This window comes from Melozone crissalis, unplaced genomic scaffold (genome assembly GCF_028551555.1).
Source record: "Melozone crissalis strain CALT ecotype California unplaced genomic scaffold, PUWL_Pcris_2 ptg000027l_1, whole genome shotgun sequence".
Classification (NCBI taxonomy): Eukaryota; Metazoa; Chordata; class Aves; order Passeriformes; family Passerellidae; genus Melozone; species Melozone crissalis.
The window spans coordinates 35,274,429-35,289,670 of record NW_026535805.1 but is presented as its reverse complement, the minus strand read 5'-3'; the positions used below and the strand labels follow the sequence as shown (position 1 = coordinate 35,289,670).

General features: G+C 38.1%; 1 protein-coding gene across 2 annotated transcripts in view; it reads left to right on the top strand.

Annotated features, from left to right (window-relative positions):
- The first annotated feature begins 376 nt into the window (after nt 1-376).
- Nucleotides 377-15,242, top strand: part of SYTL3 (synaptotagmin like 3) — a 29,423-nt gene continuing 14,557 nt past the window's right edge. Inside the window, exons 1-8 of one of the 2 annotated variants that reach the window (XM_054280246.1) lie at nt 377-486; nt 1,890-2,105; nt 6,063-6,127; nt 8,709-8,760; nt 10,180-10,243; nt 10,421-10,423; nt 11,139-11,211; nt 14,557-14,681. In XM_054280246.1, coding sequence (XP_054136221.1) covers nt 377-486; nt 1,890-2,105; nt 6,063-6,127; nt 8,709-8,760; nt 10,180-10,243; nt 10,421-10,423; nt 11,139-11,211; nt 14,557-14,681 — 708 coding nt within the window. Of the gene's footprint in view, nt 487-1,889; nt 2,106-6,062; nt 6,128-8,708; nt 8,761-10,179; nt 10,253-10,420; nt 10,424-11,138; nt 11,212-14,556; nt 14,682-15,242 lie in introns of both variants that reach the window. The other variant, XM_054280245.1, reaches the window with a different exon arrangement.

The following is a 15,242-nucleotide window of genomic DNA, read 5'->3' as shown; positions in this document are numbered from 1 at the left end:
ACTCCTTTACACCATCTCTTGATGAATTGTCCCTCCATCTGGTGTCAGTTCAAGCCCTATCTGGAGCATTGCTGCAAGCTCTCATCTTTTTTGGAACTGCTTTCAGTGGAAAAAAGAAAAGAAAAGGAAGTTAAAGGACTTATGAAAAAGTCAAGACTGCTGTGTCCTTGATAACTGTTCATATTCCCTGTGTAGCAGAGACACTTGATGATCTGTGTGAAGACAAAGTTATCTTTCTTTTCAGGGGTATGACACAGTGAAACTCATCAAGTAAGAGCACAGGCATTTAGGAAACAGCCAGACCAGCACTCTGGATCTAGTGGAGCCCATAAAACAGGAGTTTATTTAACTAGTGAAATAGTGAAATTTGGCAAAAATGGCCTGTGAATTTAATCTGAACTTCCTTAAGGAATTAGAACGAGAGGCTGTTCTGGAAGTCCTATACCGTGACCAGATGGTGAGGAAAACGGAGGAGGAAAGAATAAGGTAATGCTGTTCCCCTATTCCTGTTTTCTGTTGCGTTTTGGTTTGGTTTGGTTTTTTCCTTCTAAATTACTCTTCTTCCACTTGTTGTCCTAAATGTACTCCTCTTATAGCTTCTTGTTAGCTAATGCCTTTTTAATCTCTGGAAAAATCTAAGGTTATCCAGAGCCTCTTGTTTTTGCCATTCTATTGACTCTACATTAAAGATCAGCAAATCCTGTTCACTGAATAATGTACTTTGTGAATTTTACTTCCAGCTTTCATAGAAAGTTCAGTTGCTGGCTGCATTTTTTCTGTGAAGGCTTTATGGCATTCTCATCATGTTCCTATGTATGCATATGTGTAGTCTTGGTAACATGGAACATGTTCACATCTTAGGCTGGCTTATTTAGCTTAGATTGTGCCAAGACTGGAGTTTAGAATCATTGGATACCTGCTCATTGTGCTGAATCCATCACTGCTGCTCCTCACACACAACAGGCAACAAGCACACTGCTCTGCCTTGGAGGTTGTTACTTGTGTCAAAAGGTGTCATTGGTTAGGAAAGGATTTTATTTACTACAGAGTAATTTCATACTCTGCCAGTATCTCACCTGGCAAGGATAAAGGATAATTTTCCAGCACTTTGTTTTATGTCTTGGCCAGAACCAGGATTTCCTAGTACCTTGTATCCTGCTTTGTGATGTTGCATCCCCCTGTAAAACTGGGTATTGGTGTGGATAAGATATAAATTTTTAGTCCCTTAAATGTGGAAATTTAAATTTTGCCTACACCAAACATTTATATAAGGATAATGGGACATATTAAACATAAAACAATCGTAATTATGTGAAGGGCTATATAGAAAGTCTGAATTGGTTAGAAAATCCTTTTCAACTGCTGCTGATGTTACTAATAATTAAAAACATAGATCTTGATTATTGGTTCATGCAATGGAAGCAAAGTTAATGACAAGGAAAGGTTTTGATATTTTAGGCTGTGTGCTGTTTTGGTTTTTTAGCTTTCAGATGATTCATTTTTTATGATTATTTTTTTTCTCAGTAGAATATTTAATTCTTGGATAAATATGGTTTTAAAAAAATAAACGGAAGAGGGCACCATCTAGTCTCAGTTTTTGGAGGTAAATGCATAATCACTTGCATAAAATTATTTCAGTGTGGAAAATGAGCCTGAAATGAACAAAACCCTATTTATACTAAATTGTTTCTCGGTTAGTATGCACAGTTCTGGTCACAGTGCAGAAGTGCTATGTGTGCACCTTTTGAAGCAGTGCTCAACAGAGGTCACACTGGAGGGCATATCTCCCACTAGAAATGGTATTGCACAGCCAGGGCATTGCTAACTTGTGCTTTCCACGAGGATTTTATCCTCTGTAATTTTTTTTTCCTTTTTACCTGTGGAATTAGGAGAATGAAGCAGCAGCTGCAGCAGCTTCGGTGGAAGGGGGCGAAGAGCACAAGGCATGAGTACCAGGAGAGGTGCTGTGCTCGCTGCCAGAAGTCTCTGGGGCTGCTGGTGAACAGAGGCGCCGTGTGCAACGGCTGCAGCCACCGCGTGTGCTCCGAGTGCCGCGTCTGCCTGAGCCCCTGCCTCTGGAAATGCACCGTTTGCTATGCTCATGGGTGAGCAATTCTGCCTGCCTGCAAAGCCACTGCTGGAGTGAAATGTTGGCTGAGGTCCTGGTGGTGATGGAATGGATGGAAATTTTGGGTTGTTCTGCACATAGCTGATGTTTCCCTTCCTGTGTTTAGCAAAATGGAGCCTCAGGGTAGGCCAGAGGTACTGTGAGTGTGACAAAGATGATAATAACAAAGCATAGAAACAGTCATGAATCTGAGCCACTGAGAGAGCTCCTTCTTAAGAAAGAAAAATCTCTAAATACAGGAGCTAAAGTGATATCCACAAGTGGGCAAGGCGACAAAACCTCTGGGTCTGCCATTTCACCTCACCTTATTCTGTGTCAAAACAAACTATAGGTAGGATGCTTTTGGTTCTGTCACTTGATTTGAAAGCCTTTTAGGTATTTTAATGACATCTTTGTAAGTAGCAATGCAGACAATTAAAAAAAGAATCAGCACTCATATAGACTGTACAATTTATTTTCATACCTAACCAGCTCAGTATTGAACCAGTGCATCCTCACAACCTGCTGAAGGTGCTGTGCTTTGATGTAGTATAGCAAATTTCTTGACAATTTCCTCATCATTTTCTGCCTCTTACCACTGGAGCAAGAAATCTGATTGACAAATAAATTGGAGTCATGCTTTATAAAATTTCAAAGGGCAAAACCAATTAGTAATCTTACTAGGATTTATTCAAGTATGGTCAGAAATACGATTTTTTTTTTTACTTTGAATTAGTTGGTTTTTTTTCTTTTACTACATCACATGTTTGTATTTCAGGATTCAGGAAACAATCTTTCTTTTACTGTATTGGTACTTTTTTTTGATATCACAATATTCCTGCCATGTCTGTTCTATTAATTGCAATCTTTCTAAGCAAAATGGTTTAGAGATATTTTCCCATTTGATGAAAAATAATACGTAGGTGAAGAATGATAGTTTGTGAAATTGTTCAAAAGCTCTGCAGGGTGATAAATAACCCTATAGAAAGGGTGAGGATTTGGATGAAAATTTATTTTATGCCAACACATGATGAATCCACCACTCCACTCCCTCTGCAGGTGCCAAAAGGAGATTAAAATGGAGGGAAATACAAGGCAAAGTATTGGTCTCAAGTCAAGCAAATTTGTGGTAGTTTGAAGTAATTTTTTATAGTTTGGAAGAGAATTGTAAACTATTGCAAACAAGATATTCTCTGAATCTTCAGTTTATTTAGCAACTAATATGCAAAATAGGTAGTTCAGCTATATTTATACTTGATACAAAATATTTACTAGATTTTGATTTGTGTGTTTTAAGCTGTATGCACTAAACTGAAAATTCAAAAGTTAACTTCCCATATCCTTGTCCAGATAACCCTCCCCACTTCCTCTTGTTTTAAATTAGTTTCTAGTTATTTGGTGGCCCTATAGAGTCCTTGGTTGTTAAGCTGCTTTGTGTAGTGCTGCACACCCTTAATTACTTAATTAGCTTGTCCAGATATTCAATGGTAAAACCAAGAAAACGTTATCAAGATTAATTAAAAGACCTTTTTACTTTTCCTGCAGGAAATGACCTTTTTTTTAATCTTGCTAATACAGATGGATATGCCAGCTGTCATTAAATTTCTCTTTATTGTGAAGAGAGAGTACATTTGGTCTTTAGTCATGATGTAAAATCAACTAAATTCAGACTTCTTCCATTGCCTTAAGTGAGCTTAACATCAAAACTGCAAATCTCAAGAAGGGTAGGGAGTGCAGCAATGTGGTAAATGGTACTCAGCCCCTTTTGTTTATCCTGGTGAGTGGAAAATAGGATGGCTAAAAATGGTAAGAGCTAATTTCCAAGTCCCAAATAACTGTAATTTTGGGTCTTGCTTATCACTAGAATAATTTTTTCCTGAACCAAACAGCAGCAGCAGCACTATGGGGGTTCTCCCTTAGACACTGGGGTCATGTTTGCAAGGAATGTGCTTAAACACCTCAGTGAAAGAGCATGTAGGGACAGGCAAATTTTGTATTTCTTACAAAATAAGAAATTTTGAAATGTGAACTGAAAAAGTTTGTATCTTTCAACTGGAAGAGGCATTTTTTTATGTCACTTATGTGAATGGAGTTGGTATAGCATGTTGGTTTTTTTTTTAAAGGAATCCTATATTCTAGGAGTCTAGAAAGATGTTTGTTTTGGAGGCGTTTGCTGACAAAAGGTCTTTATTAGCTTTGTTTTCGTACTTTTGGTCATACCTTAACTCAATACATTCTTTATAAAAAAAAAGTATTTTCAATCTGTATGTGGCCTAATTATCATAGAATGGTTTGGGTTGGAAAGAACCTTAAACATCACATGGGTTCCATCCACCCTGCTAAGGGCAGGGACACTTTTCACTAAGACCAGAGCCCCATCCAGCCTGGCCTTGAACACCTTCAAGGAAGGCATGTCTGGAACTTCTGTGAGTAGATTCAATTATCATGTGGATCTGTGCAGAAGTGGAGATGAAACTCTGGAACATAACCAGGGAGAGGTGGGAATGATATAAAGGGGGGCCTGGGGTTGAATGGAAGTTAAGCACTAGCAATGCAAAGCCCTTGAAGGTAGAGATTTCAGTTATTTATTAATTAATAGATCTCCATCCAAATGAAGAAGTATCTTGTCTCAGTTATTTAAACCTAATTTTCAGACTCATCTGTGTTCAGTTATGCACAGGGGTCTATGGTTAGGTATGAAAATTAATTGTACACTCTAGCTGGGTGCTGATTTTTTTTTTAATCTGCATTGCTGCTTACAATGTCATTAAAATGCCTAAGATGCTTTAAAATCAAGTGACAGAACCAAAAGTATCCTACCTATAGTTTATTTTGACACAGAAAAAGGTGAGGTGAAATGGCAGACCCAGAGGTTTTGTTGCCTTGCCCATTTGTGGCTATCACTTTAGCTCTCACATTTAGAGATTTTGCTTTCTTAAGAGAAGGTAAGCCCTACATGAATTTAAAGTTTGTATGCTATTGCCACTGTCAAGCAATTTTGGTAGAGGGAATGGTAATAAAGTGGTTAAGTTTATAGAAAGAAAATCATCAACTGGGTAGACAAAAAGTTTAGCAGTGCCTGCACTGAGGAAATCTTTGTGGTGAGACTCCATCTTATAGTAAGCATCACAAAATTGGCAAGGAAGGGAGATATCATATATGCCCTAAAAATTAGTAAGACATTTAGATGAGAATTTGGAACCTGAAGGATCCAGAGAATCCTATCCTCAGTTCAATTTTTTTTTGTCTTTTTAATAATGGGTGAGTTTAAGTTGCAAACTTCAGGAAAAGTAATATTTGTTGAAAATCTGATTGTGACAGAGCTGTTTAATCTGATATAATCTTGTACTTGCTAATCATTACTTTTCTGTTCCTGTGATCCTGGTGCCTTTGTAAGACATTGATGTAACTGATGGTAGTCTCCAGAAAATGGGGAGATGGGCCATGAAGCCCCAGTGCTGCCAGGGCTGTGGAGCTCAGTGCCCCCTGGTAGCCATCCTGAGGTCTGCTAGGAGCCATGTCCTCTACCATGGATATTCCTGACTTCTCAGACGAGGTTGCAGCTGTAAGCAGCCAGCTCCCCACTCAGCACAAGTGCCTGGGCTGCTTTGTAAGTTGGTTGTGCAGACTGGAGTGCACCCAGGGCTCTCCTGCCTTCAGAGCAATGGCCAGAGCAGGGTGTATCGCTTTCCATGGCCAGTCCTACACTGCAAAAGGGAAAAGAAGCTATCAAACAAAACCCCCTCCAAAACCAAAACACATGTCCCCAAAGGATTCCTCCCCTCCGTGTTTTTTTCAGACCCATAGCAAAACCAGTCAATAGATTGAGTAGTCATGAAATCTTAGTTTTACAGAAAGATTAATAAACAATGTTGGATTGCTACATGGTAACTAAACATTTAAAGAAATGCACTTGTAAGCATTTTGATTCTAATCTCTTTTGATTGTTTTCCAGAGATGTGAAAGTGAAGGCTGGTGAATGGTTCTTTGAGGAACGAGCAAAGAAATATCCAGGTGAAGGTAATCACTGGAACAGATCATAAACTGCTATGTAATGTGTAGTTGTCATCTAAGTCAAACACAGAATGTAGTCTGACACTGTATCCAGTGTTTCTTCCATGCAGTCCATCTGTCTGTGCAGTAAATAAAACATGAACACAAATTAGCAGAATGCATTTGAAAGTATAATTATTTTGTTGGAGTAATAAAAATAAGAATATTGCTGGCCATATTTGAATTAAATTTGAATCCATGAGCGTGTAAGACTTCTAAGAAATACAGTGATGTGAAATTAATATAGAAATGTTATAGGTACAGGAAGAAAATGATCTTGCATTCATCATTTGTCAAAGTTTAAACTTCAGTTGCTTTCACTGAGGAAGTTCTAAAGTTTAAAGAGAAGATAGAATGGAATAACCCCCCTCCATGTATAGCTATAAATCAGCAGAGAACTAAACATTTTTGTTACCTTCAGCCAGCTGGCTGTGCCATTGCCTTTTGCTGGGCCTTTTCAGAGCCATTAAAAGTACAAAATTCTAAAAGAAATTATAGAGGATGTGGATGGAATGCTCTATGGAGAATGTGTTTTGTTCACAAAGGAGCTATTAGTGTTCATTTTCACCTACAATAACTAGCAAGGTGAAGAAGACTTGTTTTTTCTTTCCCTTGAAGTGCCGCTTCACGTAGGTGAAGTTTTGAATCTACTGAGTTTTGTACTTGACTGTAGTTAAATGATACAGTTTCACTTCCAGTATCTGCATCTATGTTTGAGAGTAGTTGGTAAAAGGGAAAGAGCCAGGCCTTAAACCTCTATTGGGAAGCTTGAATAGGAAGAATTTTATAAAAGGAAGAGCATAATCAGGCAAATTTTGGGTGGTAGGTGTTTGTGAAAGGCAGCAGGCAGCATATTAAGCAACTAAACTAAAGTTTAATTTCCTGTTAAAGTTTTGTTTTCCTGTTAAAACAATTCATTTAAAATTTGAAAGATTTCACTAAAGTGCCTTCCAGATAACACAATTTTTGATTTTAAAGTGTTAGTTGACTGATCTTTTTAAAGCACAATTTTATCCAATAACCATTGACAATTTTCACTCATTCTTTTCAATGAGTATGAAGCTGGTAGTTTTATCAATCTCTATTAATAATATATTATTATTGGAAAATGTTGTTCTTGGATATCGAATCTCATAATGCAAGTTACTGACGGTCTCTTTTTCCAGCAAAATAAATCAGCTCTCACTTTGAATTATGAAAGCTTTGTGGGTTCTGGAAGCATTTTGCTTAGTTGGTCTAATGGTAATGCTGTTGACGTCACAAAGATCTAAGGATATACAGAAGATAAACCTGCAGGGAGAAATATGTTTTGTTTAGTTCCTTTGATTAGACCAACTGATATATTTAAAGGAGTTTAAAAAGTGACAAATTTTGAAACACAGCAGCCTTTATGCAATCTTCAATGCTGGAGGGACAGTGCCCTCTTTTGGTTTGAAAATATAACTGAAGTAATTGCTAGAAGGTAAGTTGAACTGAAAAAAAATTTTTTTATAGTGAAGTTTTCTCATGTTGTGTAGTAAAAAAAATATAAACACATTTGTTATGCTTATGCTTTTTAATAATGTTTTTGTATCTTCTACCTAAAGAATGAGATTAATATTTTCCCTAAAGTGGTAGATTACTTTTCATGACTAATCAATTTAAAATCTAAGATAGCAAGTGTTATTTTTCAATAAGAGAGAATACTGGAGTTCTGATTGAAAATTCTAACATCCTTGAGCTGTTATTGTTTCTACCACTGCTAAGGTCTATTACTTTCATGTAAGTAATCTTATAATTAATGACAGTAAAACATGGATCACATGTTGCTTACTGTATCAGGAATTACTAGTGATTAAAGTCACTCCAGATAATTTCAGTTCACCATTTTTTATATTTGTGATCCCCCAGGAACAAACAACAGTTTTATGACTCTTCATTGTTGATGCCTGATGGAGCTCTTGCTCCTTGGTGTCTCCACATCCTGTGGCTGCTCAGCTCAGGGATGTGCCATGGTTGCTGTTTCCCTGCAGGGATGCTCTTAGCAAAGGCTCTCGCTCATGTTTGTGAGCTAGTCAAGCATTTTCGTTGTTGCTCAGGTCTCTGGTAGGAAGAGTGAGAAAAATTTTCATGAGGTGCAAGAGTTGACCATGTGCCTATTCTTGTAGAGATTTTCAGGCTTCCCTTAGTGTTTGAGTTTTGTGGCTGAAGTGTGCTTTAGCACAGTGGGCCCATGCACCGCCTGCCTCCTGGACCCTGGGAGGCTGACAGCCCTTGGAAACCTAGGAATGGGCATGTTGGCATCTCTGTGTGATTGTCCTTAGCATCTGTGAAGAGTTATCTGTGTGTCACCTGCAACAGGAGAAGGTGGAATCATGGTACAGTGTGAGATGCAGGAGACTCTTGTGCGTTGCTTGGTGTGTGTGCTCATACATTAGCTGGGAATTTACTTCATTCCTGACTTGTGTAAGGCCAGTTCCTGAAAGGCACTGGTTTTAAAAAGTGTTATACAGGCACAAGTAACTGATGTTGCTACTAAATTATCTGGGTTTTTTTTCCTCCTTCATAGGCAGACATGAAACAGTTGGTGCAAAGCTCTTGGAATCTTACCAGAATCTGAGGTAAGACTCCTAAAAGGACAAACAGTCCTGGGACACGGCAAGTTTGTATGGCTGATATATTTTGTTAAAAACCAACCAGTAGTTTGTATTCCTTTATTATGAAAAAGAATCAGTACTTTTGGAGTTCAAATGATAAAAGCATAGAAAAATTTTCACTTTTAGCTGGCAGCAATCCACAGAATAGGTCTCACATATAACAGAGAGTAAGTATCATGTTTGGAGTAATAGTGTCTTCCTTGAAATGAAGGGATGTGCATTGTCTTTGTTTTATCTGCTTATATTTTTTGCTTAACTATTTATACAATTATCTGTTAAATTTGCCAAATGCTTCTAAATTATTGTAGATGAAAGTTATTTTCTAGGTGTCATAACAGCATCATTATTTGTTCAGTGGGAGATATTGCTGATATGACAGGTTTACAATAAATGGTAGACAAGAAGTTAGACACTTCCACTTACCAAACTTAAAAAAAAAATTAAAAATCCAGTTTACAGTGAATAAATACTTTGACTGGAGGGCAATAAATGACCATACTTAACTTATTACCAGTGATATATTATGAAGTAACAGTCTGGTTATTATGTTATGAAAGGAGCCTCTGCCTTAAAATAAACCAAACCAAAAGCTACAACACCAAGCAGCAACAAAAACAACTACTACCAAAATCCAAACCAACCAAAAAAAATCCCTAAAAGGCCTGTGTAAAATAAGATATGAAGAGATGATCTCAATTTATTATAATTGTCTGGCAAGGCACAGCTGCCTAAGAAAGAAACTTATATTCAGTTGGATAAGATCCTAACCAAGACTTGCTCTTACCTGGATGTGATAAAAATTAAAAAAGAATGAAGAAGCAAGTTCACCAGCTACCTTAGGATCTGTGATTGTGCTGTGATAACAGAATCGGGCAGATTTTTTTTTTTTTTCCACAGACCAGGACTATTTACCACAGATGGAATGGCAGGAATGTTTAAAGGGTCTTTAACACTTCTGAACCCAGGCAAGGAAGGATCCTTCTAGTATTGTAAATAAAGATGACTACCTTTTGAAAACATCTCTGAGCAAGACATGGGATGCATTTTACAGCAATTGTGTTTTAGGATTCAGGACACAGTCTGTGATACTCCCAGCCATATAGAAGTCTAGGGAGTTTATCCTAGATTTGGTCTTCCTGATGGTTCTAATTTAATAATTTTATCTGGAGCACCCCAAGATTGAGAAGGTAGAGAGGTAGTTCTGATTCCTAAGAACAGGCAATAAACCTGTGCTGCAACTCTGACAGACACAGGATGTTGACCCAGACCTTTATGGAGTGCAGGAAACATGGGTAATGAAGATATGGTACATGGACATAGTTTATTTATTCATGTGTTGGCATCATATATTAATTATTGCACTTTTTATCTCTTAATTTCTAGTAAAATTTCTGTTGTACCTCCAACTCCACCTCCTTTCACAGAATCACCAGCAGGAACCAACGTGGTGGGTAATGTATGTATCTGCAGAATATACATATGAGTGCATCCCTTAAGGTGTCATTCATATGAAAAGGTCAGCCACAGAAATGTGGTAAATAACTGCTGCAACATCCCTCTGCAATATAAATGCAGCCTTTTGCTACTTTGTCATTATTTTTATGCTGCATGGGTACTGGGAGAGAAAGTTTAGAGGCTATGAGGGATGTTTTCAATTATTTTTCAGTTTTTGAGGGAAGTGGTTAACCACTCTGCTTGAGATTAGAATGTTGCATCTGGTTATGGTGCCTCATCACAGGAAGACTGGACTGAGATCTGAGTTCCACTCCAACCTGAAGGATCCTGTTTTCCTGTGACACTCAGTGGTCACATGTCGCTTTCATTACTGAGTGAGAAACAGTGAATTTGATGGCTGCCTTTGCATTCCAGTTTCTGGTGGGCAGAATAGTAGAACATGGCTTGAAACTCACAGAAATTGCACGAAATTACTGTTTTGTTTAATTTTGGACTGGCTCCTCAGGCTCTACCCTGGTTTTGAAGCCCATTGCAGTTTTGTCGGCATTCTTATGTACGTACCTGGAGTTTGATGAAAACTCTTTGTTCTGTAATAGATAAAGGTATTAAATACCTTACCATAAATCAGTGATGTAATTAGCTGTATTTATGAACTTATGATGTGATCTTTCTGTGAGGAGTTCTGCTTATATGTGAAAGACCACGGAACTGAAAAGATGGCTTTCCATACATCAATGTATGTCCTCAGATGTATTTGTCTACAGAAGTGAGCAAAAGACTGCAGCTTTACCATCTGATTGTTATGTGGTCTGTAGATATGTAATCATGGCAACTTTAAATTTACAAATATTTTGAATTTTCTTACTCTTTGCATCTCCCATTTGCAGGAACTTGGAGAGTCTAAAAGGTTTAATAAATCTGTGGAAAACTTGTTTTTGTCTCTCACAACACATATAAAAAGTAAGTAGCTTTCACTGTCTTGTCATTCCAGGATAATGTAGTCAAATGTTTTGATTTTTTTGGCCACAGTGTTGGCCAAGAAATTGCTATAAAAAAGGCTATCAAGTAATGGCTGAAACTATTAATGCCAAGGTTGTGCCAACCTGAAAAATAATACAGGAAATCTAATTTTCCTTAAGTATTCTGCCAGTTGTTAAATAAACTGATTCTGTCAAACTAAAACACCTTTCTTGTAAAGATGTATAAAGACTGTGTAATTTTTCTTTTCATTTACCAGGTATTCAGATCCAGTATGTTTAATTCATGTTAGAGTAATAACCAATTTCTGATCTTCATGTTATCTGGCCACACCCCAGATGACCTGGTTAAGGAGTCTGTCATTTAATAGGAGTTTAATATTTTCATTCACCGGCAGTATTCATGAGGACTTCCTTCCTGTTTCTCAGTCTAATTGTGTGGAATTTTTCAGTGTACATTTCTAAGTGCTTTCCAGTCCTGGCAACTCCTGTTCCCTTCTGATGCTTTTGGTTCCTTTCATTCTCTTACACTGCCTGCTGTTCCTAGGGATGCTGACTGTGTATGCACCTCTAAGGCTGACTACACTGAGGACAGTCAGCCTTTGTGAAAAACAAAGGCATCAGTGACCAGAGGAAAACAACTTCTGAGCTTTAAGAAGATTACAGGGGCTTGCAAATTTGCATGGATTTGAACAAACTGTAGTATTTTCTTACTAGCTTCAACTTACACAGCCCCACATGTGAGATTAGACCTGAACAAATCTGGCTTCAGTGCCTTTCTGCCTTTCCCCCTAACTGTTCTTTTAGTTCTTGTTTGGTCTTTCCTTTAGGTTCTTCCACCCATCCTAAAGACCTATTCTCCTTGAACTATGCAAATTTAATGTTGTGTCTGTGAGAACGCATATTAAAGCTATACAGAGACGTGGTGATTTGCTCCTAAAGAGAAGCATACAGTGGTGTAAGATCCTGGAAACAGTAATAGTTGCAGCATAGAACTGGATGCAAAGTAATTTATGCAGCCTTCTGTTAGTTTGAAGCCTGACCATGTCCCAGAGTTACTGGTAAAAACTGTCAGGACTGCAGCAAACTAATTTATTATTTCCTTGCTACCAAAAGGAAGGTTCTATTCTACTCACGTGTTTCTTTTCTCTCTGTTTCGAACCTTATGCTGGTATAATTAGCATCTGGAACCCTCTGGAAACTGGCTTAGCTCTTTTAAAGGGCAGAACATTAACCTAGACAAAACACATAGGTACTTTTCTGCTGTTTTAGTGAGTTAAATGGGATCAAGGTAAGATATGTTGGAACATGTACAACAGACAGTGCTGGTCCATGTGATCAGGAGCCATATCAGGGATGGAGAAGAGCAGAGCAGGCATTCCGAGGGAGATGGAAGCAAGTTGTTAGCTCAGTTCAGCTACAGGTGAAACCCCATTCAGGTGCTCTCATCCTCAGTTAATGTGGAGCAGTTTAATTTGGGAGAAAATAACAGGCTGTTGCAATCATTGAAGTCAGTAATTAAAAGAAGTGTTACAGAGAGAAAGACTTGGGTTTCTTGCCTTAAGAAAGCAGCTTTTTCAGACAATATGGCTTCTCAATGAAACCTGGTACTGTGCTCATAAATGTTTTTGATCACGAGAGTCTAAAGTTAGTACTCTGTATCTTATCTAGATAAAAATATCCTGGTTTGCAGAGGTATTTAGTATACCCAGCTCTTGTGTGCTGCAGTAAATAAACCTGGAGAAGCTTGCTGTGCCTCTGACGCTCTCACTGGAGGCAGCGTGTGTGTGTGTGCGTGTCTGAGCGCAGCAGGAATGAGGGATGGGTGTGTGCAGCACAAAGCTGCCACTGTACATCTGCTCCTTTGTGCTGCTGCTTCCTGTTCCAGGGGGCTTGGCAGCAAGAGGACATTCTAATCCAGTGGTGGCCATTTGGTGAATGGAAAATTAATTACTGGTTGTAGTTTTATTTGCAGTGAAAAGTTGCCCTTGGCACTAGAGAGAGTGTCAGTCTTAATGATATTTGGGTTGAGAAGCCAAAAGAGGAATAGATATGAAAACTGTACATTTGTGTTTTCTCACACAATAACCTGTTCTATAGCCTGTTCCTTGTAAGAGAGTGTGAGGCAAGGCTGGTGTTTCTGCCTCTATTGCTGGTCAAGCTCCTCAGATTGTATCTATTCCATTAGAACTCTCAATTCCAGTCTCTTTTATGATCTCTGATTTCATTGTGTATGTTAAAAACCTGGTTTCGTTTACAGAGATGGCTTAATTGAGCCTGCCTTTGAATGGGTCACATGATGCCTTAATGGTGTACACAGAGTACAGTAAACATCTGAGGACTGATTGCTGCTAAGAACAAAACTAACCCAGAGTGTCTTTAAAAATCACACTTGAGTGCCATTGTTTTTGAATACCATAATGTTGTATTGTCTGCTGTCTGAGGTTCCTCCACAGAGGTTCATGTTGTGAGAGAAGTGTTTATTTCTTCTGTATGAATTAAACATATGATAGCTATTTCATGTGCTACTTATAAATTTTTAATTCTTCATGAGAGTCTATCTGGGACTGACAACAAAGTATCTGCAGTTAAGCCTGCTCATATTCAACTTCAGAAGTCATGGATGAGTGCTGCCCTTTCCTTTAAGCAAAATTCTGAGTGTACACTAAGGAATAAGAAGTGGAAAGTGGGGCATCAGATGTTCAATCACCCTGTAGATTTATTTGCCAATAAACTAAGTGTAACTGAAGTGCTAATTCAGTGAGATGCTTAAGTATGGACATAAGCTTATCCATATGAATAATGTTGTTGAAGTCAATGCAGGCTATTCAGGTTCTTAAAATATGTGGTTTGGGACCAGAGTATGTAACATCCTTCCTTTCATCCATATTTTGGGATACATTTCTAAATATTTTCCAATATGATCTTCTTTCTACTTCTCATTGTCATGTTGCTTTATATTGTTGTAATGATTTTGCTTTTATCCTGAACCAAACCAAACTGCTTTGTAAATCAAACTATACATAGGAGCTGTAGTAGCTGCTTCTGAGAGGAAACTGTATTTGATGGCTCACCATTCCTTGCAGCAGCTATAATGATAGGCAGCAAGGAGTATAATTTCCAGTTGAAACATCATGAAAGGTTTAGGCAGGCAAATATAATTATATACAATATGACAACCACTTGTCTTCCCAGCTGTTTCTTACTCTTAGGAGATCAATGCTAAAGGTACAGGATGACAGTTTGAAAGCTACAGAATTAGCCTATAAATCTATAGGATTGCTTGCAAAGTTTGTTATAGTGGCTTTTCTCTTTATTCTATCTTCAGAAATATCAAAGTCCCAGAATGATATGGCTGACAGATGTGTCCTAACCGCAGATTATGGGAAGAATGTGGAAAGAAGAAAGCAAAGAAGGAGCCAGTCTGACACTGCAATCAACGTTACAAGCAGGGTATCCATATTATTATACACAGTCTCTAACTGTAAGACTGTTTCAGAGTGAAATACATTTGTGAGAGCAATCATGTGCACAGTGGAATTTTTCTTTTATTTTATGAACAGGACATAGCTGATATTCACTGACTGTGGTCAGAACTCTGATTCCTCACAAGGTTTTTCACAGATTCTGTACAACTGATGTCAGCCCAGAGTTGAAATGTTAACTGGGATTTTTAACAAGGGAGGGAAGGATGCCAGGGATGGGACATTTTGCTCTCAGGTGCTCACAGATTCTCTTGAGGTTGAATTGATACCTGCTCTATGTGACTGTTAGACTGCTTGTCTTGTCTTCTTCCTGCCCCATTTCCTGTTGAACAGGGCAAGCTATGACCATCCCAGACCCATTGTGATATTTTCTGAACATTTTTTAACTTGTCAGGGAGAAAGCATTGCTGTTAGTTGCTATGCAACCTCCCTTTTCCTTTTGCTTTGGTTACAGTCTCTAGCTTTCAGTGTTTTCTTGAAGTTTGAGAAAAATCCAGTCAAATGTTTTCTTATGAATTGTGCAGGGCTG